Genomic DNA, 25,798 nt, shown 5'->3' on the forward strand with positions numbered 1-25,798 from the left:
GAGGGGAGGGGAGGGGAGGGGGGATAGTAGAGGACAGGAAAGGCAGCAGAACACAACAGACACTAGTATGGCAATATGTAAATCAATGGATGTGTAACTGATGTAATTCTGCAATCTGTATGTGGGGTAAAAATGGGAGCTCATAACCCACTTGAATCAAAGTGTGAAATATGATATATCAAGAACTATGTAATATTTTGAACAGCCAACAATAAAAAATTTAAAAAAAATAAAAATAAACATCATAGGAAAGCTATAACGGCAAGCAAGAATAGGTATTCTCCAAAGTATTACCTAGTGACATCAGTACCTCTACCAGGAAACAAGTTGAACTGGTTAAAAGTTAAAATTAACAAGATTATGAGATTTTGGAATCCATGAGGACAGGACTGCTCCACACATCTTGACCTCCAGGTCTAATAGTGTAACAGAGGAGACTGGCGTCAAGGGAGTTCTTTGTTTTGCGAATCCTAAGAATGAAATTCACTGACCGTATCTACTATGGCAGTAGACTAGCAAGATTTATTTAAAGCAGGAAAAGGCTCCCGCAATAGGAGAGGTTATCGCTAACTGTTGTTTTTTTGTCTAGGAATTTTGTAAGCATGGCTGATGGTCCAGCGGAGGTGATTGGTAGAGCCCGATGCTAGCATGGGACAGTCAAGCGCTGGTTTTAATAGACCAATTAGAAGTGCATAAATTTAATCCCTTATTTACAAAATTGAGAGGACTCATTCAACCCTGGGGTTTGGCACTCAACCCCGGTGAAAGGCAGTGTTTGGGTAGGGGGTAGATTTTGTGGTTGGCCGTTGCTAGTGGCAGCTAAGGAAGTGCTGTTGTGGTTGAAGCCATCCCTGGCAGCCACAGTATGCTCTGCAGGCCAGGTATCTCAGGATGTCATGGTTTCCTTCCTTCCTTTGGGGCCTTTATTCCTATCTGCCTACAGGAGGTCTAGCGTTCTCGTTCTCTTTCAACAGGAGTTTGCAAACCCCCTTTCTTTATTTTTAATTCTTATTTTACATTTAGTACACCGGGAAGGAGGGAGGAATGAGCAGTCATCTAGTCATTGTTCCTGTTTCCACCTCTCACCTCCCTTTCTTCCCTCGGGGGAGAGAGGCCTACAGGGAAGTCCTGCAGACGTACTGGGAGGAATGTGGGAAAACAAGTCAAAGCTGACAGAGCCCTGGGGCCTGAAGGACCTGGGCGGCGGAAGCAATTCCTGCTGTGGCCGCTTAGGGGCAGGAACTCCACCGCGCAGGACCCACAGCGCAGTATTCGGGCCGGGAGGAGGCGAGTCGTTGGCCCTCCTGGCGTCCTAGAGAGGCGCGGTGGCCCAAGCGGCGACGCGCGTGCGTCACCCGGCGGAGATGTGGGCGCGGCGGGGGCAGCTTGTCGGCGCTGACGAGACGGTGAGCTCTAGTGGTGACTGTGACGGTGGCGGCTGTGGGCCCTGGGTCGCGGTGCGGAGGTGTCTCCCCGAGGGCGGCAGTCCTCGGACTGGGCAGGACGGAGCCGCGATCCCTTCCAGTCCCTGGGAAGCTCACCAGGGCCTCAGGGGCGGGCCTGGAGTGCGGAGGATCCGGAGTGGGGTTTCTTCAGGCGTTCTCTCGCACACAAGTATGCGCGAGGGCGTGGTCACTGGAGACTGGGTAAGTGGAGGGAAAGCGGAAACTGCAGTGTCGCAATCTTCGCTTTCTGGCTGCTTGACATAGGTGTGCACACTCATACACGCGCACACACATCTTTTGATTATGAAATGAGGTCATGCTGTTCTTTCTAAAAACTTGTGCGTAATATTAGGATAAAAATGCGATAAAGTACACACAATATTGGATATGCAATATCTACAAACTTACCCTTTAAACTATGTAGGGCATTAAGTACATTCACAGTACTCCCTAAATATTATGATTTCTAAATTTGCTGGATGCATTTGAGTGTCTAGTTCTGTCGAGGTGAAGGCAAAAATGTCCTGGGATTGGGGGTGTAAGGGAATGGAGAAGAAGGCATCTTTTAAGTCCAAAACCAAAAAATGAATGGTGTGTGAGGGATTGGTGGAGAGTAGGGTATACAGGTTCAGAACTGCTGGGTGGATGGAGAATTATGGTCCTATTGATGAGGTGAAGATCCTGTAGGAGTCTGTAGGATCTGTTTGATTTCTTGAACTGGGCAGCGGGGAACCACCAGGATGGAGTGGGAAAGGGTAATGCCGTGGAATATACAGTGAAGCAAAGGGGTTTGTAAGGGCTGGTCTGTGTTCCTTCTACCCTGTCAATAGAGGAACGAGAAAGAGAAGTAGGTCCCCAAAACTCCTTTAGGACTGAGTATGTGGCTCCAGTGTCTAAGAAGAAAGAGATGGGCCTACCTGCTACCACAGTGGTTACTCTGGGCTCCTGAGAAGTCAGGTGAGGGGATCCAGGCCTCCTTGGTCATCTGTTGCCAGACCTAGAAGATCCGCTTGAAAGGTATCAGAGCAGATGGCCTTGTACCTCTTGGTGTTTGAGGACAGTCAACCGCCCAGTATCCTTCCTGATGGCATTTGGGACATGCACTAGGAGGCTTCTGGGGATTCATTTATGCTCTGGCCCAATGACCTGTTTGACCACATTTGAAGCAGGGGCCAGGGGTCCCCCTGGCTGCTTCCTAGGAAGCGGGGATGCCCAAATGCCCATGGTTGGGGCAGGTTGAAAGGCTTTGGCCAGCATCTGGTATTTTTGTTTACGGGCCTTCTCATCTCTCCCATTATACACCTTAAAAGCCACTAGTAGAACTTCTGCTTGAGGAGTTAGGGGTCCCCTCTCTAGGTGTTTGAATTTAGCCTTAATGTTGGGGAAGCCCTGGGAGAAGAAGTAGGTCATTAGTAGTTGTCTCCCATCTGGGGTTTCAGGGGCTATATTGGTGTGCTGTAAAAGGGCCTTTGTAAGGCAGTCCAAGAACATTGAGGAGTTTTCATTTTTATCCTGAATAATCTCTTGGAGTTTCTCATAATTAATAGGCTTATGGGCCGATTTTCTTAGTCCAGCCATGAGGCAGGTAATAAATAGGTTCCTACTAGTGATCCGTTCATCGAATTGTAATCCCAGTTGTGGTCACGATCAGGGTCTGTCTCAGTGCCAATTGGGAGACGGAGGAATTATGAACCTTGTGGGCATAGTTTCTGGCCTGTTCCCAAACTCACCTGTGTTCCTCAGGTAGGAGGGTGTTGGATAGGATCATATGAACGTCATGGAAAGTTAGATCGTGTGACTGGGTTAGGTATTGGAATTCCGTAATGTACCCTGAAGGATTGGAGGTACATTAGCCTTCTTTCGATTTGAGAGAGGTCACTAAGGGAGAAAGAGACAGGTACCCGAACAACTCCCTCCGACCCTGCTACTTCATGAAGGGGAAGCAGAGGTGTGGGCTGGGTAGAGGGGTCCATGCGAGAGTGAGAGTGAGTAACGCGTAGATTGAAAGTAGGTGAGGGAGGTCCCAGAGGATTCTGAGTAGAAGGTGGAGAACAGTGGTGAGGGGGTTTGTCAGTGGGGCCGAAGTATGGGATTTCAGGAAGGCGCTGAGGTCGAGGAGAGGGTTTCAAGAGTGAGCAGAACCTGGGCTGGAGAATAGGAAGAGCAGAGGGATGGTTCGGAACAAAGGAAAGAGAAAGCCTGAACATAGGGGCTCTCTTTTCATTTCCCTGAGTGCTCACAAAAGTTAACAATGTCCCTCAAAATGTTGGGAATCAAGAATGCCCTTAAGTGGCCGTTTGAAATCATTGTCTAAGGTATAGAAGGGCCAAATTTAGTTGCAGAGATGAATTAGTTTTCGAACCTTAAGTCAGAGGTAAGGTGGAGTGAATCTAAATTTGCTAAAAGGCAACCCAAAGGGGTGTCCGAGGGGATGGCAGACTTGGCTGCACCCCATGGCAAGAGAGAGTTGGTAGGGAGAAACAGAGGCATCCCTCTGTGTTCTCTTATACTGAATGAGGAAGAGCTAACTGCTCTGGGAGTTGTCACTGTTATGGGGAGATGCCATAGAAAGCACTCTAAGTCCAAATTTCAGATCAAAAGAGAGCTTTATTTACTTGGCCAGGGTCTGTCACCCACCACAGAGACTCAATCTCTGTGGGAGGACAGCAGCTTCCTGGTCCATCCAAAGAGAATATAAACACAAAAAACACAACTCAGTGACTTGTTTATCGTAATGTAATGTAAGCTAGCCAATCATAGAAATTAAAATATTAATAAGTGGGACCTGTGGGCTCTAGGCAGAACTGGAATTTTCCAGCAAGCAAGCAAGCGATAAACAGAAGCAATTAAAAAAAAAAAAAAAAGCATTAGCTTTGCAATTCAGTTGACCACAGCCCTGGGTTCAAGCAGGTGCTATTGCAGCCTGAATTTGGGTGGGGGTCTGCGGGGTGAGAATCTATTTCAAAGTCATGTAGACCCACGAGGGCATTTGTTGCGAGGGGGCAAAATTGTGACATATGCATTCGAGGGGAGAAATAAAGAATGTCCATGCACTTCTGCCCCTTTCAATGATTTATTCACTCAAATTACCTAAAACAGTTTCACTCTGTAGGTTCTTAATCAAGAAAACGACAATCCTTAATGCTAGGCACTGCAATAGACAGAATCAATTCACAGCAAACAATTCTAGATTAATTCTAAACACTGCAAAACACACTTAATCATGACAGGCTAGTGACAGACATTCCCTCTGCAGGCTAAGTTCAAAAGTCTGAAGCCTTAGGCTTTATGTCCAGCAGATGCACACTCACTCAAACATAGTATCAGGTCCAGATCCAAGGCAGGCTTTTCCTGGCGTGGAGTGGATGATCAGTTGAGGAGAAGGTCATAGGGAGAAGTTGCAGCTCTCACCAAGGTCCAGAAGAGGCGGTAGAGTTTGAGAGCGGTGAGGATCACGCAGAAGCTCAGAATGATGACAAGTGATGGGATGTCAGGTCCTCATCCGGCTCTCCAGCTCGAGTGCATCCTTATTTCAGCTGGCTGAATCCCTGTTCATTTGCTCTATTATTTATACTATATTTTAGGGCTTTTGACCCCCCTTTCAATCCTTATCAGCTATCCCCGGATTTCTCAGTGACATCATTTACCCTGGGGTCAGAAACATCTGGTCTGGTGGTCTCCACCCTGATCTCTAGCCTTTTCCTCTTATCAGGTAAGGACAGCCTGCCAGGGGCTTTACTCTGTTTATCTGGGTGAGGGTAAGTAACTTGTTTGTGGCCTTACTGGAGGGCTCTGTGGGTGTGCCTGGTGAAACTGCTGTTTTCAAACTGGAGTTGCTTAGGCTCAGGCCTAAGGCCATCCTAACAGCATTCAATCCCAGGATGTAGCTCACTGTGACTACTGCTGCATCCTGAGTAAAGTACAATTGGGTGGGGTACAAAGTACAGAAAGACAATTTTTTTTTTTTAAATAAGAAAACAGCTTTCATTTCAGTTTCTCAGAAACAGCTCTTGTAACAGTGTTTTATAGAAGGCAGGAAAATGGAGTCTTTTTTTTTTTTTTTTTTAATATTTATTGTTTTAGTTTTCGGCGGACAAACATCTTTGTTTGTATGTGGTGCTGAGGATCGAACCCGGGCCGCACGCATGCCAGGCGAGCGCACTACCGCTTGAGCCACATCCCCAGCCCCAGGAAAATGGAGTCTTAGCCTGTCTATGACAGTTCTTGCTTTATAATTGTCTTATCTCACTTATCAAAATCTTATATCTATAATCTATATTTTTTTACTAATCTGTAACCTATAACTTATACTCTTATTGATTGAATTTATCAGTTCACACACAACAGTCACTGCCTCAGGACAGTAGCTGGGGCTAAGGGCAGTAGGGGTTCATGGTGCCTAGCACCAGGGCTTTTGAGCTGAAAGAGTAACCGAGACCCAGAAAGAGAGAGATCTTTTGCCAGGGTTGAGGCCTTCTGAGCTTATGGACTCGGCTGACAGTAGGGATCAACCGTAGCTCTGAAAGCCGTGGTTGGGGTGCCCAGAACCCTGGGGTGCTGGACGTTCAGCTGTCACTTCCTGAGACTGGCAGGTCGTCTGAGTTGACCGAAGGCAGGGGAACTTACTCAAATCAGCCGGTGAAATGGAAGGTGAGTTTGTGATGAGGGCAGCCTAGGACCAAGCATAGGATCCCAAAGCAGCTCAGCTCCCCCAAGGGGAGAGCAAGTTGATGGGAGAGCCTAATCCAAGTCACTGCACCAGTGAAGGACACTTGCAGAGTCCACGCAAAGTCCAAAGACCACGTCACACACTGGAATCTCACACAAGAGGTTTATTGTTGGTAACACAAGGCAAACCAACAAGGCTGTCCCTCCGAGGAGAGCAGCAACGGTCGGCACTCACAGAGCAGCTTTATAGGTTGCAAGAGGAATTTCATAGGTTGCTTAGGAGTTGCATCATAAGCTGTGGTGGGGTTAATCGTTTAGTAGATACATGTTCTTACAGGAAGTTAAGCAGTATGGCCTCAGAATCGAAACTTTGGAGCCTCTAGATAAAATGGCTCCCGGCCTAAAATGGTGAATCTGATGCCAATATTGATCTGATGCCAGTAGTCAGCATATTTAGGGACTGAAGAATTAGGCTGCTCTAGTATTTTTTTGTAATGCCAAAGAAAGGCAGATAAACTTTGGCTGCAAAAAATTACATAAATAAATCCATCCCTTCTTATGGTAGGCTGAAAGATGGGAATGTTTTGAAGATTAACTCCAGTATGCACTTAAAAGGAAAGCTGACAAAAGCATGAAAATTGCTAACCGTTCCACCAGTAAGTTTTCTGTGGCTTCTGGTGTCCAGAAATATTAATGCATAATAAACATTCTATGATATCAGTTGCTTGAGACTAAAAAGATAATACAGTACAGTAACGCATAACTTACTGTAATTTGTAGTCTTCAATGTTTTGTCCTAGAAACAATATAAAAGAGGTCTTGTGAGCATTCCTTTGCTTTCTGCAAGATTGAATTTAAGACCTTATTTTTTCATTGTAGGTCCTAAACGTCTCCTTTGTTTTATTTTACTACATAGCCCCATTACTGTCTGGCATGCTACTTACATATCTATCTTCCCTTAATAAGCTCCTCAAAGCAGTGCTTTTTGTCTGTTTTATTCATTTCTGGGACCTTAGTGCCTGCGACATAGTAGTTATTTTTCCATCCTTTCTTCAACTGGCATGGCCAGAACCTCCCATTCAGTGTTTTGTAGAAGAGGTGAGAGTGAATATTCTTGTCTTGTTCATGCTTTTGAGGGGGAATCATCATCCACATCCAGCTTTCACCATGTATGAAGTTAGCTGTGGGTTTTTGTAGATGGCTTTTTAGCAAACTGAGCAGTTTCTATTAATCAAGTTCTTTTGTCATGACAGGATGTTTGATTTTGTTAAAACTTTTTCTGCATCTGTTGACAGGAACATGTATTTTTTTTTAATGGATTCTTCTTATACATGTTATACTTGACATTAGAATCCATTGTGGTAAAAATGTACAAGCATGGAATAGATCCTGTTCTGATTAGGATGTCATTCTTGGGAGTGGGCACCATGGTGGGATTCACTTAGATCTGTTTTCATATGTGTGCATAGGAAAAATGTTAGATTTATTATACTGTCTTTACTATTCCTACCACACCTTTCTTTTATTCCCCTTTGTTTAATATACTGAACTACTCTTCTTTTTTTTTTAATATTTTTTTTAGTTGTTGATGGACCTTTATTTATTTGCTTATTTATATGTGGTGCTGGGAATCGAACCCAGTGCCTCACACATACCAGGCAAATGCTCTACCTCTGAGCTACAACTCCAGCCCCTGAACTACTATTCTTCCCCTCCCCTGCTTTATTGTGGTTTAGCTTCCACATATCAGCGATTGATTGAGAATGTGTAATTTTTGTTTTTTATTTTTTATTCTGCTGATATGTTAATCAGCCTTGCTAGGATACATTCCACTTGTTTGTGGTGTATCATTCTTTTTAATATATTGCTGAATCCTGAAGGTTTTCTCCTTTGGTTGTTTTTTTTTACCCTCTCTCAAAGTTGCACAGTTTAATGTTTGACATTTAAGCCTGTGATCCATTTTGAATTGATTTTTGTACGGGGAATGAGATCAAGGTCAACTTTTGTTATTTTGCCTATGGCTGTCTGATTGCTCCAGTAGTATATGTTGAGAAAACTATCTTTCCTATTGGAATTGCTTTTGCTTTTTTATGGAAAGTCATTTGGGCACATCTCAGGGGTGGACTCCTCTACATGGTGACGTGATCTGAAGCACAAGCCCCTGGGCACAAGCTCCTTTCCTAGATGTGAAGAAACAGACAAACACTGTGAGAGCCCACAATGTGCCTTAGGTAGCTTCTCATTTAAATGTCATTATATAATAAGGTAAGATTATGTGGTCATACAGCTAATAAGTGGGGAGCTGGATTTGGCTTGGTTTACTTTCTTTGCTTTCGAAGCTCTGTTGTCTCCTGAAAGTAGCTTGACCTCTTGGATTAACCCTTTGTTATGAGGAGATGTGAAAGGAAATGCAGGAAATCAGTGAAAAGCTGGATTAGTGATTTTCATACATTCAATGATTGGCCTTAATCATCATGGGCCATAAAATCAAGGATTTTCCAATCAGCATTTTGTTTTTGAAATACTATATATAATATTAGTAAAATCCTATTTGATGTTTTAAAAAACAAGTTGATCAAATTTGTGTGGGTCTGTTTCTGTTTTTTCTGTTCTGTTTCCTTGATCTGTTCTGTTACCTACTAATATCTGTTACCTACTAATATCACACAGTCTGGATTACTGTGACTATAAGTCTTAAAATTATACAGGCTGATTTCTTTCACTTTATTCTTTCAAAATTATTTGGCCTATTCTAATTCCTTTGCCTTCCCATGTAAATTGTTGCATATTTTTTAAATTTAAAATTTTAAATATTATTATTTTTTGTAGTGCTGGGTATTGAATCCAGGGCCTCATGCATGCTAGAAAAGCACTTTATTACTAAGCCATATCCCTCATAACCCTTAAAAATTCTTACTGAAATTTTGAAGGTATTACATTAAACCTATAGATCAACTTGGGAAGAATTGATAACTTTACAGTGTCAGGTCTTCTGATACTTGAATATGGTATGTCTGTCAGCTTATTTATATCTTCTTTGATTTTTTCATCAGATATTTTTGTATTTTAGCTGTATACGTGTTTTACTTTACTCTGGGATGTTTTATTGGCTTACCTCAGTAAGTGACAATCTAGCCCTGCTATGCTTGATACAAGTACATTTGTGCATTACGTGTGCCCTCTTCTCATACATCCAAAGATGATCTCAACCAACAGCATCTAACTGCATCATGTGAGATGGACATCATTTTCCTATCTGTCCACTTCTGAACAGGAACGTTGGTTATTTCAGTGACTTCTGATGTCCCAGCAAATGACATTGGGTATTTTGATGCTCAGAAGATACTCCTGAGGACCCAGTAGCAGACTCTGTGTGCACTTAGCTGGGTCGATCCTGAACAGCAGTGATGCCTCCAGGCAGGTGGTATGCTGTCCATCCAGCTCAGGCCCAGGCTTCAAGGGAGCGAGGGCGCCTTCAAATGGTAAAGAAAGAAGAAGATGATGAAGGCTATACTTCAGTGCAGACTGCCAGGCCTCAGACACTTAACCGTCCTGGCCAGGAGCTGTTCCGCCAGCTCTTTAGGCAACTTCGCTACCATGAGTCTTCTGGGCCTCTAGAAACTCTGAGCCGGCTCCGGGAGCTCTGCCGCTGGTGGCTGAGGCCTGATGTTCTCTCCAAGCCTCAGATCCTGGAGCTGCTGGTGCTGGAGCAGTTCCTGAGCATCCTGCCTGGGGAGCTCCGGACCTGGGTGCAGCTCCATCACCCTGAGAGTGGTGAGGAGGCTGTGGCTTTGCTGGAGGAGCTACAGAAGGACCTTGATGGGACACCACAGAGGGTGAGTGAACAAGTGTGTGGTACCTGGTGAACTCTACCTGCCTGTCTAGGGGTGGAGGTGGCCCTCTGAAGTTAGCTTGAGCAGTTCAGGGGAGGCCTTCTCTTCTCATTGTGGTGGCCCCTGAGCAGCTGAGGAATGGATCCTGAGCCATCACAGTTTTTGTGCACAATGGCTTAAAGTATATAAAGTCCATCTGTACACGTTATCTAATTTGTCTTGAGTCTGACCCCAGACCTATAAAGAGGTAAGGCAGGAGAGGGACCTTAGGATCAGGACTCTTGGCTTCTGAATGGGAGACTACGAGAAAGAGCAGTCTACACATATCAAGTTGCTTCCTTCTCAGGGAGTGTCTGAGGATCTGAGTGGTGGTAGGCGGGTGGACACAAGTGATGGGGGGCAGCCCTGAGCTGGGAAATTGGAAGCCCTCGGGTCTTAAATTTTATTCCAAAATTCTACAGCCTCAGTGTCCTTGGCCATGTTATTGTACCTTTCAGAGTCTCAGTTTATTGAGAAGAAAATGCAGAAACGATCTGATTATGAAAATTTTTTGAGTAAATATTTGAGTGCCTGTTATGTGTCTGGCCCTGGCCTTGGTGCTGGGAGAGAGCTGGCTGTCCTAGGCCTGGCGGGGCGGTAGAGCGGAGGTACATCACCCAGCAGATCTTTCCTGCTCCTTCTGCTGCACACAGGAAGCCAGTAAAGAGATTTATTATTTTTATCATTTTATCAAAACAAGGAGATGTTCAGAAGAACCTAAAAATATTGTATAAAATGAAATAAGTTACACAGCAGTCACAAAATTATGGCTTGGTTGTATTTAGTTCACTTAGGGCTAGAAGTTAGGTTTTTAAATCCATGGAAACATTGCCATATGAGCAGAAAGAGCCTTACTAGCTAGTTGAAAACTAGCTAGAAATTTGGCTGGGAGATACCCGCCAAATACTGAAAAATGAACAGAAATACCTTAAGATGTATATGAAACTGCAGAATCATCCTGTGGCCCATTAAATAATTACCATAGCATGAAAAAACAGGGCCTGGGAAAGTTTGTCTATCTTTAAACTGATTTGGCTTTGCTCCTTTATTCTTATTATTCCATTTTTCTCCTTTATTATGGTTTGAGAGAAACAGGAAATAATAAACAATTCATCCTCTGCAGCCTTTTTCTCTATCAGATGTTCATTGGCCTCAGGCTAATATTTGTCCATATCACTCTAAAGAATATCTTCACCACAGGGTCAGGAAAACTCGAAGTTCATTGGCATAGAGCCCCGAAGTTCATTGGCATAGCTCATTTCTGCATCAAGGACAGCCTTGCCTCAGAGACCAAAGCTATTCGAAGTATCAGGGCAAGGATCTCTTTCCTTAGAAACTTTTTCTTCCATGGCTCTCTGGCTGACCCTCTAGTTAGCATCTCCTCTCTCGGGTGTTACTGTTTCATTTAGATTTAAATAATCTGAGCTAGCTTGATGAAGTCACTTTGCATTTCAGTCCTAGGACAGTGCTTGAAGGAAGATATTGCTTGGCTGCATGTTTGCCCAGAACCATTATCCATGTACTTTTCAGGGACTAATTTTTTCTCTCCAATTTCTCAATTCTAGGCAAGTTAGGGGCTGAGAGGTAGCTGGAGGTGTCATTGTGGCATCTGAGGACTGTCAGTAGTGCTATTACTGATGGCCAAGTGTGTCCTTGGACTAAGGCCAAAGGGTGGGAGGAGCCTACCTGGGTTTTTCTCTGACTGGAGGTAATAGAGTTTGATTTGCTCATCCTTTTCCCTGTGCCCTTTAGAGACTGGCCATGTGGCCTCTTTCCTGAGTTTGATTTCTGATTCCCATGGGGGGTTCCTCTCACAACATCATCTTCTTGCTAGGATCCAGGCCCTGCCCAGAGCCCAGATGTGCATTGGATGGGTACAGGACCCCTGCAGTCTGCACAGACATGGCCCCCTGCTTCACCTCTCAGGAGCGGCTCTGCTTTGGGAGACCACCTGGAGCTTCCCTATGCAATAGGAGTGCATGACTTCCTGGCCGAGCAATCCGGTACTCTCTGCCTAGCTCTAAGACCCCAGTCTCAAGCCATGTCCCCCAAATTTCCCATAGTGTTGTTTTGTCACCGTCTGTCTTCTCACAAGGGCTCTTTCTGTCCCTTACCTCTGTGTTCTCTCAAACTCCTCTGTGTCTCACTAGCTCCTCTTCCCAGCACACATCCCCTGCCCCTTTCCCAGTCCCTGTGAGACACTGAGGTCACATCGTATGGGTGTTTTAACAACAGTCAGTACCTGCTTCTGGGTCCAGGAGCCCTCTAAGAGTGGGAAGAATGGGTTTCTCAGTGGGTGGCCAGAGCTGGACAGCTCTCTCATGGCTCTTTCTTCTCCCTCAGCTCCTCCTGCTGCCCAGGTGCATGCCATTTCCCAGAGCGAAGGGATCCCAGGAAGCCCAGGAGATGGGGTAAGGGCCACTAGGTCCCTGACGGCTGAGCCCCAGGTGAGTCCTCTGCCCTTCCTTATGTCTCAGCATTGCTGCCTAATGGTGAAGTGCACCTCCCCTCCTCCTGGGTTTCTCTGTCCAGTGACCTCATGTCCAGGAACCCATGTCCTAGAGACCCAATTATCCCCCTTGAGCCCAGAGCTCTTCTGCTGGGTGATGGTCTTTCACCTTTGCAGATCTATCCTGGGGTTACTCCCAGCCAACCCCATTCCTCTAGCCCCTCCTGAAAGCTGAGAGCTGTGGACCAGGTCTAGAGCACAGTGTTATTTTCAGGAGGCTATGACTTTCAAGGATGTGGAGGTGACCTTCTCCCTGGATGAGTGGGGATGGCTGGACTCAGCTCAGAGGAATCTCTACAGGGATGTGATGCTGGAGAATTATGGGAACATGGCTTCTCTGGGTAAGTCACCGACATTCCCCATGCTTCTATCAACCTTTACTTTTGTCTTCTTGGTTTTTGTTGTTGTGCATAGAAAGGGACCTGACCTGGGTTTAGATCCTGTAACTACTAACTAGGTCAACTTAATCTATCACCTCATTATCCTCTTTTGAAAAATGGGATAATAATGCCTATCATGCTGGGTGATTATAAAGATTGAAGATGTTTCAAGTACCTAGTCTATTTAGGTATTCAAAAACTGTTGGGGCTGGGGTTGAGGCTCAGTGGTATAGCGCTCACCTAGCACACATGAAGCACTGAGTTCAATCCTCAGCACCACATAAAAATAAAGGTATTGTGTCCACCTACAACTAAAAAATAAAAAAACAAAACAAAACTGTTGACTGATTAACCAGTTGAGTAATTGTGTGGTTCCCACCTCAGGAGAATCTTAGCAGTCCTTTGCTCATGGCTATCAGAAATGGCTTTCTAGTTCTCCTGCCCTCACTTCCTCCACCTGCCTTCCTGGCCTTCCCTTCTCCCTTAGGACCTCAGACTGAGAGGGTCTTAGAGAATAGTTCTGAGTGATCCATCCACCTTTCCACCCTTTCCCTCCTTTTCTGCAGTGGGCCCGTTCTCTAAACCTGCTCTGATCTCCTGGTTGGAAGCAAGAGAGCCGTGGGGCCTGAATATCCAGGCAGCTAAGCCTAAAAGGGATCCAGGTGCTTCCCCTAGAGGTAAGTTCACAGAATCTACTAGACCCTTCCCTCTTGCATCTGCTGCTCTCTCTTAAGGTCAAGTACCTCACTAGGGACTAGTGATCATTGTTTGCTAGAAGGAATATCTTTAAGTGTCATTAAGGGGTGATGGGCCCCTAGGCCTTTTTCTTCCTGGATGGCCTATGATAAGCCATTTGTTTCTAGCCTTGACCCTTCCCCCAGTGGCCCTCTTTCTAACAGTTCTTGCCCATCGAAGGACTTACTGTTCTTCCCTTTTCCACTCAGCCTCCTGACTTGCTGGGGCTGTTCCTTTGATTATTCTTTGACAGGTTTGATCTCTCTAGTCCTTTCAACCAGAACCTACCTCTTAGCTTTTGGGTATCTTTCTACAGTGCCCCTGTACTAGTCCCATGATTCTTCTCCCCTTTCTTGCTGTTTAATACTCTTTTCTCAACCCTTGTTTTTTTCCTGCTGGATAGGATTTCTGCATGTCTGTATCTGCTATGCTCATTTTGCTTCTCCTCCTCCCTTCCCTGTTATCTGGGGTACTCTTCCATGTTTTGCCTTATTCCTGACTATTTTGTAAAAGTACTGGCAGTCGGGCAAGAGCCTCACCACCCACGTCATGGCATTACATGGGCCCTTATTGCTTTCCAAGTATGGGAAAAGAGTACATTCTCTCGTTCTTAATTTTTGTCAGGAGGTAAGCTCCAGATTGAGACAAACAAGCTCATCTTAAAACGGGCTCCATTGGAAGATGAAGAAACTTTCACTGTGCCATCAGGCTGCCCTGTGACTAGTGCTTCTGAAGGAATAGGACTCAGAATATCTTTTGAACAGAAGAGCAGGCCCTGTGGAAAGAAGTACTGTGAAAGCCCCACACAAGTGAAAAATAAGAAGGAAGAGATTGATCTCAGTCATAAAGTGGGAAAAGAATTCGAAGTACTGGGAAGAAGTAATAGTTTTGACCTAAAACATGTTACATATTTGAGAGTTTCCAAGAGAAAGCGATCCCTTAAACATGGCTGTGGCAGACACTTCAGAAAAGGTTCACACCATTATGACTACAAGAAATACGGGAAGGGACTCAGACACACTATTGGGGGGTTTAGCCTCCATCAGAGAATTCATACTGGCCTAAAAGGGAGCGAGAAGGACACAGGTGGAAAGGGCTTCAGCCTCAGTGCTCATCATCAGCATGAACAGAGCCTTTACCTGGTGGGTCCATTGTACAGATGCCATTACTGTGAGAGGACCTTCAATCGCAGCTCCCATCTTGCGTATCATCAGAGACTTCACACTCAAGAGAAGCCATTTAAATGTAGGGTGTGTGAGAAACCATTTAGGTGGAGCTCGAACTGTGTGCGACATGAGAAAATCCATACTGGAGTAAAACCTTACAAATGCAATTTATGTGAGAAAGCTTTCCAACGTGTGTCAGCCTACCGTCTGCACCAGGAAACCCACACTAAGCAGAAATTTGAATTGAATCAGTATGAAGAAGCTCTCACCTACAACTCAGGACTTGGTCACCATTTCAGAGACCAGCGTGGGGAGAAACCCTTTGACTGCAGCCAGTGTAGGAAATCCTTTCACTGTAAGTCCTATGTGCTTGAACATCAAAGGATTCACACGCAGGAGAAACCTTATAAATGTACCAAATGTAGGAAAACCTTTCGGTGGAGGTCAAACTTTACTCGTCATGTGAGGTTACACCAGGAGGAAGAGTTCTGTGAACAAGAGAAACATCGAGAAGACTTCAGACAAAATTGTAGTCCACTCCCACTGACTACTGTTGCCCCCACCATGGAGAAAACTTTTTCATGTCAGCAGTGTGGGAAAACTTTTACTCAAAAGAAAACTCTCAGTGAGCACCAAAGAATTCACACAGGCGAGAAACCATATCAATGCAGTGAATGTGCAAAAGGATTCACCTATAGGTCAGCCTTCATTGTTCATAAGAAGCAACATGCCATTAAAAGAAAGCCTGAGGCAGGGCCATCTGTTAGTCAGGACACAGTGCTCCAAACTCCTCAGAGTAGCCACACTACAGAGGAGCCCTACAAATGTGGTCAGTGTGGCAAAGACTTCCGCAATCACTCATTCCTTCTCATCCATCAACGAATTCACACCAGAGAGAAGCCTTATAAGTGCAGGGAGTGTGGAAAAGCCTTCAGATGGAGCTCCAATCTCTACCGACACCAGAGGCAGCACTCTTTGCACCAGAAGTATGAGAGTCCTAAAAGTAAAGAGACCCCTGATCTGCAGCCCAAAGTCCTCCCTGATCTGCAGCCCAAAGTCCTCCCTGGTCAGAAGCCTTTCTGGTGTCAAGAATGTGGAAAGAGCTTTACACGTAAAAGAAGTCTTTTAGATCACAAGGGAATCCACAGTGGAGAGAAGCGCTATAAATGCAATTTGTGTGGGAAATCTTACGATAGGAATTATCGTCTTGTTAATCATCAGAGGGTCCACACCACAGAGAGACCTTTTAAATGTGAGTGGTGTGGGAAGGATTTCATCGGGAAGCACACCCTTTCTGTCCATCAGAGAAAACACACCGCGGCGCCACAGTCTGAATGCAGCCAACCGGGTTTGTCTTCCTATCAGGACGTGGGGCTGAATGTACAAGAATTAGAACCAAGGGAAGAGAAGCCCTTTAAGGATGGTAAGGAGCCTTGTGACCAGAGTGTCACACTCACTGGACTCCACAGTGTGCCCACTGAGAAGAAGTGCCACAAGTGTAGCATATGTGGGAAAACGTTTAACAAGAGTTCACACCTTGTTAGCCATAAGAGGTTTCATACCCGGGAGAGGCCCTTCAAATGCAGAGTGTGTGGGAAGACCTTCAGGTGGTCTTCAAATTTGGCTCGGCATATGAAAAACCATATTTGAGATTAGCTTGGGGCTGTCAATGACAGTGGGGTGGGGAGTGGTTCCTGACTACCCTGCTAGAGCACCCCTGATTATAGGCATTGAGGGGGAAACCTTCACAAAGGGCCCAGCCCTATCTATTTTGGAAGCTACTGGCAGGGAATCCTGAAGATTTCAAAGCTCAGAGAGTCCCCAGCATCCCTGCTGGGAAGTGATACTACAGGGAATGGCATCACCATGTTCTTTGGGGCCTTTCTGGAGGCCTAGGCCCCTACTAACCATCTTTTTCACAATAGCCTGAGGCTCCCCAAGCCACATCTCCTTTGACAACTCTAGATACACCATTGCCTTTTGGGGTTGGACAACATGGCTGTGACCTGGGGGGCTTTGTGCTGCTGGAAGAAGCCAGTTGGATCCTCAGTCTTTCCTTAGGTTTGGCCCGTGACTGTGCCTATTCTGTTGACTTTAAAAGCAACAGCGTCGAGAACACCTGGTCTCCTGAGCTGCCTCCTGAATTCAGGCTGGGACTTCAGCTTCATAGCTGGGTTTCTGGATATCCACTAGGGCCTAGATTTGTCTCAGCAGCAGGTAGACGAGAGCAGGGTGGCGGGCTCAATTGCTTGGATAAGGGAGCTCTGCCAGTGCCTCATCACCATCTCCACCCCACAGGTCTATGCAAGCAGCAGCCAGTCCGTCAGTTCAGCAGAAATGTCCTGAGCACCTCCCTAATGCCAGGCAGTGACAGAACAGACAAAAGTCACCCAGCAGTGATTGGAACAGATAAAAATCCTACTGTCTTGGATCTTTACAGATGATAAACAAATGACATATGTAGCATCCTGGATGGTGGTGTGTGTTAAGGACAAAGTAAATCAGAGAAGAGTGAAAGTAAATGCTAGATTGGGAGGAGGGAGGGCTGTGATTTGAAACAGGTTGGTCAGGGAGGGCCTCAACAGAGAAAGGGAAATCCGAGTTCCCGAAGGAGGCAGGGAGCAAGCCAGGTGGATCTCTAGATAGAGTTCCCGGCAGAGGTGGTAGGATCTTGACCCATGTCCTCAGAGGATAGCAGGGAGGCCCCAGGAGCAGAGTAGAATGAGCCAGCTGGGAGAGAGGGTGAGTGTTCAGAGGAGTGATAGGTCAGGCTGTGTGGGCTTCACAGGTCATTGCGGGCTGGGGCCGCCTCAGGGAGGTGGAGCGCCTTTGGGTAGTTTGGAGTGGAGTGTGGTCTGAATGTGAATTGCATTCTGCAAGTGTTAACCACACACCCGAGGACTCAGTAAAGTGTAGCTGAAAGGTTTTTATGCAGTTGTTTCTGCTGACAGTTCTCAGGATGGGACTTTTTACTTTTTACTTTTCTGACTTCTGTTAAGACCTGAGTCCTGAGCACACATGAAAGCTTAAGCTCCTGTGCTTATATCTCCGGCCTCTGTGCATGGTAGTTGTCATCTCCACAGCCCGCTGTGTGTGCGCTCCTTGCTGGTATCAGGCACAACACAAGAGTAACTGGGCATGCACCTGTTGCCCTCAGGAGGCAAAGGGGCATGATGGGGGAAGCACCCCCTCACTTGCCCACCCGCTGATGTTGAAGCAATAAGCAAGAATCATCTAAATGACACAAATGTGAAGGAGTGACATTTCTGAAGTGTATTTAAGTAATTTCTTTGAATTATTGAAGAACTCAGATTACAAGTGTGAGGATAAAATGTCTCAATTATGCAGTGACGTCTCCTTTTACTGCTGTGAGTTGGGGCACAGACTGGGCAGGCCATTTCTCATAATGAGAAGAAACCAGCCTGGTACATGTCTTTTTGTTAGAGTACTGAGTCTTCCTATCTTCTGGATTGCCGTCGCCAGGAGAAAATGAAGAATAAAATTGTGTGGTAGTGTGTGGGTACAGGCAGGTAGGGCATCACTCAGTTTTCTGGTGGGAACTTGGTGTTGCCATCTTGGCCCTCTACAACAGCAATTGCCCACGGCCTGAAATCAAGTGTTCCCCCTCTGACACAGATGGGGTGCTAAGACTGGCGCTAGATGTGGCTGGGCAGGGGCTAGTACATGGGAAGGGCCTTGGAATCATCAGATCTGGGTTCCAGATGCCAGGCTTCATGTACCTTCTGCTGGCAGGATGATCTTGGGCAGGCAAGTGCACCTCAGTGTCAGTTTCCCTGTGTACCCTTGTGGTACTTGGCTTGTGTGGGTTGCTTCCTGGGCCTGGCTTGGATTGCTGAGGCTCTGGATAGGTGATTGAAATCTGGAACTAGAGCCCTCAGAGGTTCAACTCAAATGTCACTTGGTGGTACAACCATGGGAAGACCCGTTTTTTTCTGTATCACCTGGAGTTCTTATTCCAATAGGTGTTTCCATTGCTGTTTTTATAGAATGAGATGTACTTATTTTTAAACATTCTGACCAAAATCTAAAACATACAAGTGATGAAGTAAAAAATTAATGGGAATCCTTCTATAATGAAGTATGCTGTTACTGTTTGGGGATTGTATTGGTGCAGTGTGTTCAGTAGCCTGGACTTGCAGATTTTCTTAGTTCTTCAATATACAATTATTATAGAAATATTAATAAAATCCTGACTCCTTGGAACTAACTACTAAACATTTTGATAATCAGTGTTGGATTTAACTAGTGCCCCTCCCTGCACACCCTGATCTCCCTGGCTTTGTGTATCTCCCTTTACCCAGAGTGCCACATTTTCTATGCTGGTTCATGTCTTCAGCTTTTGGGGCCCTCATCCCTGCTCCCCAGCCCCGCCACTCTTGCAGCTCAAGTCTTGCTCTGTTGGGTGTCATCTGGTTTCCAGTCTGTCACTGCAGCCTAGCCAAGTACTCTGGAGGACAGGGTTGGATGCTTATTTGTTTACCACACAGAGGAACTTTTCCACAAAATTGGCCCTCTGAAGGAATCTAGAGCTGACAGGTTCAGCCAACTCAGGGGAGCAGTCTTTTGAAGTGGCCCTTGAGTGAAGTGTTGACAGGAAGCCACTGCTCAGGTGCACATCTGCACTTGATAAGGAGCCCAGCTGTGGATGGTTCTGAGCCACAGGACTCCAGCTGACAGTTTTTGATGGTTTCAGCCACAGCCTGGCTTGGACAGCATTCAGGCTTCCTCCAGCCTAGCCCACCTTCTCTACCCTCATGAAGAACTAAAGCTGGGGTTGGAGAAAGCCAGATGGGCTGGGTCCATCACAGAGAAGAGTGGGTGACAGAAGTTCCTTTGGCCACTGTTTGTTGGTTAGCCTCACCCTCAATGACAGAGACTTTGAGACAGACAAGTGTGTGCAAAGAAGAAAGCACAAGAAATATAAAATATTACAAATTGAAAGCCAAAATATGAGCAAGTGTGTGGGACAACTGAAGTTCATATTGCTTTTGGTGACAACTATGGTGCCAGATGATTTACAGAGTCTTGTAAAGTGGTGAGTACTGTACTATACAGCAGTGGCCCTCCTGGATATATCCAAGAAGAGTACAGTGTGAAGAAAGGAATGTTATGCTCTTCGTTGCAGAGCTATTTAGGAAGGAGGATTGGCAGAACCCTGCATGCCATCAACAGAAGAACAGGTAAACAAATGGGTTGCTTTTTGGTACTTTAGAAAGTGAATATAAAAGACAATTAATTATGTCTTTCAACCCAGATAAAAACCAGGCTGAAGCTGGGCGTGATGGTGCACGTCTGTAATCCCAGCTACTTGGGAGGCTGAGGCAGGAAGATCGCAAGTTCAAGGCCAAGCCTGGACAACTTAGCAAGACCCTGTCTCAGAACCTAAAAAGGGCTGGGGATATAGCTCAGTGGCAGATCGCCCCTGGGTACAATCCCCTGTACCATACATACATGTACACAAAACGCTAAGAATTGCAGAAGCTATGTACTGTGTACCATTTGTGTAAAGTCACACATACTGTGTGTTCATGGGCACACACTTTTATTGGTTTGTGTTTTTCTGTGATGTGGATAGTAGTGCCAACCTCACAGAATGATTGGGATGGGGGGCAATTAATGAAATAATGCATGTAAAATGCTTAAAATGTTGTCTGGCATGTAAACATTCTTGATATGTAATAGTATTATTTTGCACAATCCACTTTTCTGTGGATTCAAATGACATGAAATAAGAGTGTAAAATCATGAATTGTAATGTTGGATGCATGTCACTGCCCTGCCTTTCCAGGGCAGGAGATGCTGATGGAATCAAGGAGAGCACTTGGGGACTTCACTTGTGTGTTCTTTCTAAAAACTGATGCAGATGCATCAGGATGCTAAGATTTAACGGGATAACGCGGTGGCTTCTTTTTAACTGTTAAAATATGTCAAAATAAAACATTTTAAAGCATGGGTTCTGTTGTGATGGTGTAGAAATCAGCTCTTTCTTTTCTTGATGTTACTAGAGTAAGTAAGTCACTTAATCTTATGGCTTCAGAGACCTCACCTCCCAAAGTTGAAAGCAATGCAAATGGCAGTGACGGATGGTTAAACAATTGTGCCTCTGGGGAAATACCATGCAACAGATTTGAAAAATGAGGGTGTTCTGTGTGTATTGATACATGGTCTCTAAGACAAACAGTTTATGGGAAATCGTACGTTCCATTTTCTTTAATAACTCATTGCTGGAAAATAGGAAGTGAAGCCAGAAGCTGTCGACTCATGGTTCTGATGAGGAATGGGACCCTGGGGATGGAATTGTCAGCTTTGTCAGCCATTCTACTCTATTAAAGAAACAAGGGAAAGAGTAAATGTTCACATGCCAACTCCTGCACCTTTGAAATTAATGCTAACTCTAATAAGAATGGCAGGATTTTCTGTCAGGTTCTACTCAGGAGTCAGAAACCATGCCAATTACTTAAAGAGAACTTAAGAATTGTTGACTAGGTATTTTAAAATAAAGAGGCAAAAAGAATGCCACAGTGTCGTGGAGGCAGAGTCTGCTATAGTCTGCCCCCATCTATGATGTGTGGCTGCTGACAATTTTTAAGCACTCCCCTCATGTTGCCCCACATTGGCGCAGGCTGAGAGGCCAAGCACGTCCCCTCAATGCCAGAGTGTCAAACCATGCAAACCTGGGTTTTGGCAGTTCACTGAGACCTATCCTGTGACTACAATAACCAGAGCCACTCTCTACCCCCAAGAGAAAGGTGCCTGCCTTGCTTCTGCCCAGAAAGCCTCAGTTATGAATGGTCAAGTTTTTCATGATCCCATGTGTGCAGTGTCATTGATCTCAACATCTGAGCCAATTTGGGGGATGGCAGTGTTTGAATCCCACCTTTGTAGGGGCAGACCACCAAAGCAGGAAGAAACAAGTGCTTAGAATGGTTGGAGGTTGGCAGAGAGGCCTGTGGAGCTAAAGTGGAACCATGTGGAGAGAATGCTGCTGTGTAGGCGATGGTAGTGTCAGAGCTCAGGAGGGGGATCCCCTGGTGGCTGGACCTGCTTCTGGGGCGGGGTACCAGCCACTGTCACTGGAGTCTAGGGAAGGTCACCATGAGACTGAACTGCAAATGTTGATTAGCCCCTTTCTGCATGAAGAACATGTAATGAGGTATGTGCCTTCCAAAACATGGCTGACCCCTCAGGGCCTTCTTCCACTACCTTTTTTTGCTTTTAAACCTACAACCAGACTTATGTTGCAGTAGGCTTCAAAGGGTGAAGAGCCAGTGTAACTGGGGACATAACAATATGCTCCCCCAATCTACATGATTTTGCTGGTTTTTACTGAGAGAAACCTTGGGTATATGTAGGAATGGATGTGAAGAGTGTAATCATGGTACAAGGAATATGAAATCAGATCAGGCCAAATTTATTGACTTGGACCTATTAGGCAGAGACTTGGGTTCATTATTTCTGAGAAACTGAGAATAGCTCTGTATATTGGTTGATTGAAATTCAGATCCAAACCTATCCTACACTAAATAAGTTGAAATGTCAGAACTTTCTTGGTACAGTAGAGGAAGATACCCAAATGCTTAGGGAAATTGGAAAAAATGAGTGTCTTTATCATGTAATTCCTGCCTAGAGAAGGACAGTAAGGAAGGCTCAGGAATGCCCTAACAGGGATTCTGGAAACAGTTCTCTGAGACTTTCTTCAACAGAATTTCCATAACCCTAACTCTTAAACTTACTGTATTTGGTGGTGAGTGAGAATATATCTTTCTCTCTCTCTAGTACTGGGAGTTGACCCCATGGATGTTCTACCACTGAACTATATTCCCAGGCCTTTTTATTTTATTTTTGAGACAGGGTCTTATCTTACAACTGAACTCTGTTGAGTAAGTCAAGTTTTCAAAAGAAGGAAAAAAAAAAGAGGAAGCCAGGCAGGAAAAAATGGAGAGCAAACTGACTGTAGTGGAGACTATTCTAAAGCCATGAGAAATTTAAAGCTCAATTTATTTGTGGGAAGGAAGAAAATGATGCCTTCCATGTGAAATAAAGTGACTGTTGCTGATAAAGCCTCATGAGGGCTGGGGATGCAGCTCGGTGGTGGAGCACTGGCCTAGCATGTGCAGGGTCCTGGGTTCAATCCCTCGTACCACCACCAAAAAAATGAAAAAAAAAAATTATACAGCCTGATGAGGGTTTTCTCCTTTTTGGTAACTAGAGTATACTTAAAATGTTTTGCCAATCTTGACATTTATGCAGTGAAATGAATTGCTAGCCAACATTGTTGTTTACCTAATATTCTATGACTTAAACCATCAGCATGATATGGAAATGGCACCAGGCATGTCAACATCTAAAGCTAATCCTGAATCCTGAACACTGTCCATTGGTGCTGATGAAGGATAAGATGCTTGTATTTTATGTGACCTGTGGCTAAAGAATATTTTAGGGAGGCATATGTTCTGTTCAAGTTGTATTTGGAAGCATCCTCACACAGCAGACCATTGGGCACTCAGATCTGTGCTTTTTGTTTTTTTATTTTAGGGCAACTTGCAGTTGAACCATTTTATCCATATCACAGTTCTCCCAAAGTGGTCACTCTAATTCCAAGTTATTTTTGGTGTAATTGTGCCAGTCAGAAATATATACATTTGCACTATAGTAAGAAAACATAAAAGGAGCAGGTATATGACATGGAAGTGCCAGAGTTTTAAATGGAAAAGACCCCACAGGGACTGTAGCATCTGTACAGACTGATGTGTATGTACATTTGCATATGAAAACCTGTTAAAGACCAGCACTCACCAAGAGAAGTTTCAAATGCTTGGAAGACAAAGTTCTCAGAGCATACTTATCAAGCATAGGAAATTGATGGGAACAAGTAAAATTGAAGCCTGGTAATACTCAAAACAAGCTACGTTTTCAAGATCCGGGGGGATGTGGTGATGGGAGGAGTTAATATTTCCTGAAAGACCTCTCCTGTGTGGACAGGGATGGAGCAGTAAGAAGGCAAGTGGCTTACCAGGTTCCACCAAGTGCGGTGGCTGGAGGGGATGAATTGAGTCGGGGAGGGAGGAGGGGACAGAGGGCTTCTCCCTCATTTTAGCAATGGCCTCATTTTAGGGATAGGCCCACAGTAGTCCCTGGGAAGGCTCAAAGCTGCTGACACCATAGGGGAAAGTTGCCCATGGCAGACTGGCTAGTCGTGAACACGTGGGGACATAGAGGAGATTAATCTACCACTTAGATCCAGAGTGCTCGTGGACTGCCCCACATCAAGTGGGCACCACCAGGCAGATGAGGAGAAAAGCCAGGTTGGATGACCGGGGGGCAGCCAGTCCAAGAGAATGGTCATTCCATCTCCTGCCAGTGAGATGGGCCATCATCATGACACATAGCCACTTAGGGACCCTCATCCAGACCCCACCCCACCTCCATCAGCAGAGCTGATGTAAGCCTAAGGATTCCTCCTTTCATCCGGCTCTGTTATGGTTATCAGAAAGAGCTAACTTCCTGTAAGTATAGATAGCAAGATCCTGTTTTTCAAGATTGCCCAACCATCCCAAGGAACATGGGCAGAGGCCTCCAAGTTTGACCTAAAGTAACCTAAGAAGGGAAAGTCATTTAAGACCTCACATATATTACTTGTATGTCATGCATCTGATTTCAAACCTGGGAATGGGCATTTGGCACATGTGTAGTAAGAATAATGGACAAGGCACAGGAATCTGTCAATCACCTCTTGCTTAACAGAACTCCCATCAAAGGCAAAGAACTGAAAGCACAGATAAACCCAGATCCCCTCTCAGCCCTGGGAGAATATCCAGGCATGCCTCTGCTACATCCTTACTGTGAATCTTCCTTTGATAAACTCTCAACTGCTTCCCTTTGTCTTAGTGAATTCTTCTTACCACCTGTGCACTGCCCATCACCCAGCTTCCTAGACAGCCCCTGGGTCTGCAGAGTGAGATGCTCCAGCAGAGGCAGCTTGCTGAGGGTTTAAGCTGGGCCTGAGCTGGGGGGGTCTCAGCCACTGGCAACATGGGGACAAGATCTAATTTTTAGAGACAAGGGCATAAAGAGGGTGTGAGGTCTTGGGTGAGTGAATTCCAGGGAGTTGGTCTGAAATTCCAAGAAACACTTGGCTTCCTCTATAATGAACATAAACCTGCAGAGGAGCATATCCTCACTTTTCTATAAATTAATGTTCTGGAAAAACAACAACAACAACCCTGATGCTGTTTGTGGGGCCATGTGATGGAACTGTCAGAGAACTGTGGGAAAGGAAGGGCAAGAACTTCAGGAAGGGAAGGAGAATGTTGGGGATACCCCCCAGGCTGGGAACATCAGGCACCATGACAGGGCTGAGCAAGGGTGAGGTGTGTGTCTGTGTGTGTGGCCATTCTGGAGTGGGCTGTGATCCTCCAGTGGAATCCAGACTGGGATAGGGTAGGATGCTTTACATAATAAAGGTCAGGTTGCTAGGAGCCCCCAGCCTTCTAGTGCCCCCTTACTATTCTGAAGCTCCCTTCATAGACTCCTCCACCCCAGAATCTTCTGACAGGTGAGACTCAAACCCTTTTTTACCTGTTTAACTCATGCCCTGGTCCAGCCATCCTGATTCTGGGATTACCTCAGAACGTGCTGACATTCCCGTGGCCTGTGGACCTCCAGGGGATGATGGGCAAACACTCTTTGCCGCAGTCTGGCTGGGCACAAATGCCGCAGTCTGGCTGGGCACAAAATCACGAGCCACCACACAGCTTGTAGATTCAAACAGCAACTCTTTATTCCCGAACTCACACCAGCCGTCTACAATCACGTTCTGGGGAAATCCACGTTCTCTGCCCAAATCCACATCCACTGGGCTTCTATCTCCCCCAAAATACTGTCTGAATCCCGTGAGAACTCAAGGGGAACTCAGGCAGCAGGATACACCCTATTCCCAGCAGGAATAATCTTAAACCTGGAACGCCCTAAACCCGATTATCCTAAACCGGGAACACCCTAA

At 45.4% G+C, this 25,798-nt stretch overlaps 1 protein-coding gene across 4 annotated transcripts in view; it reads left to right on the plus strand.

Moving 5' to 3' along the window:
* The window catches only part of Znf445 (zinc finger protein 445), a 21,057-nt gene extending 309 nt beyond the window's left edge, over nt 1–20,748 (plus strand). The window contains exons 1-7 of one of the 4 annotated variants that reach the window (XM_048795319.1): nt 894–1,646; nt 9,167–9,949; nt 11,820–11,988; nt 12,329–12,432; nt 12,709–12,835; nt 13,441–13,551; nt 14,234–20,748. In XM_048795319.1, the coding sequence (XP_048651276.1) occupies nt 9,521–9,949; nt 11,820–11,988; nt 12,329–12,432; nt 12,709–12,835; nt 13,441–13,551; nt 14,234–16,425 (3,132 nt within the window). In that variant the 5' untranslated portion in view covers nt 894–1,646; nt 9,167–9,520 and the 3' untranslated portion in view covers nt 16,426–20,748. Of the gene's footprint in view, nt 1–893; nt 1,647–9,166; nt 9,950–11,819; nt 11,989–12,328; nt 12,433–12,708; nt 12,836–13,440; nt 13,552–14,233 lie in introns of those variants that run through there. The other 3 variants (XM_048795320.1, XM_015489400.2, XM_048795321.1) reach the window with 3 other exon arrangements.
* The last annotated feature ends 5,050 nt before the right edge of the window (nt 20,749–25,798 follow it).

Source organism: Marmota marmota, unplaced genomic scaffold, assembly GCF_001458135.2.
Source record: "Marmota marmota marmota unplaced genomic scaffold, marMar, whole genome shotgun sequence".
Lineage (NCBI taxonomy): Eukaryota > Metazoa > Chordata > Mammalia > Rodentia > Sciuridae > Marmota > Marmota marmota.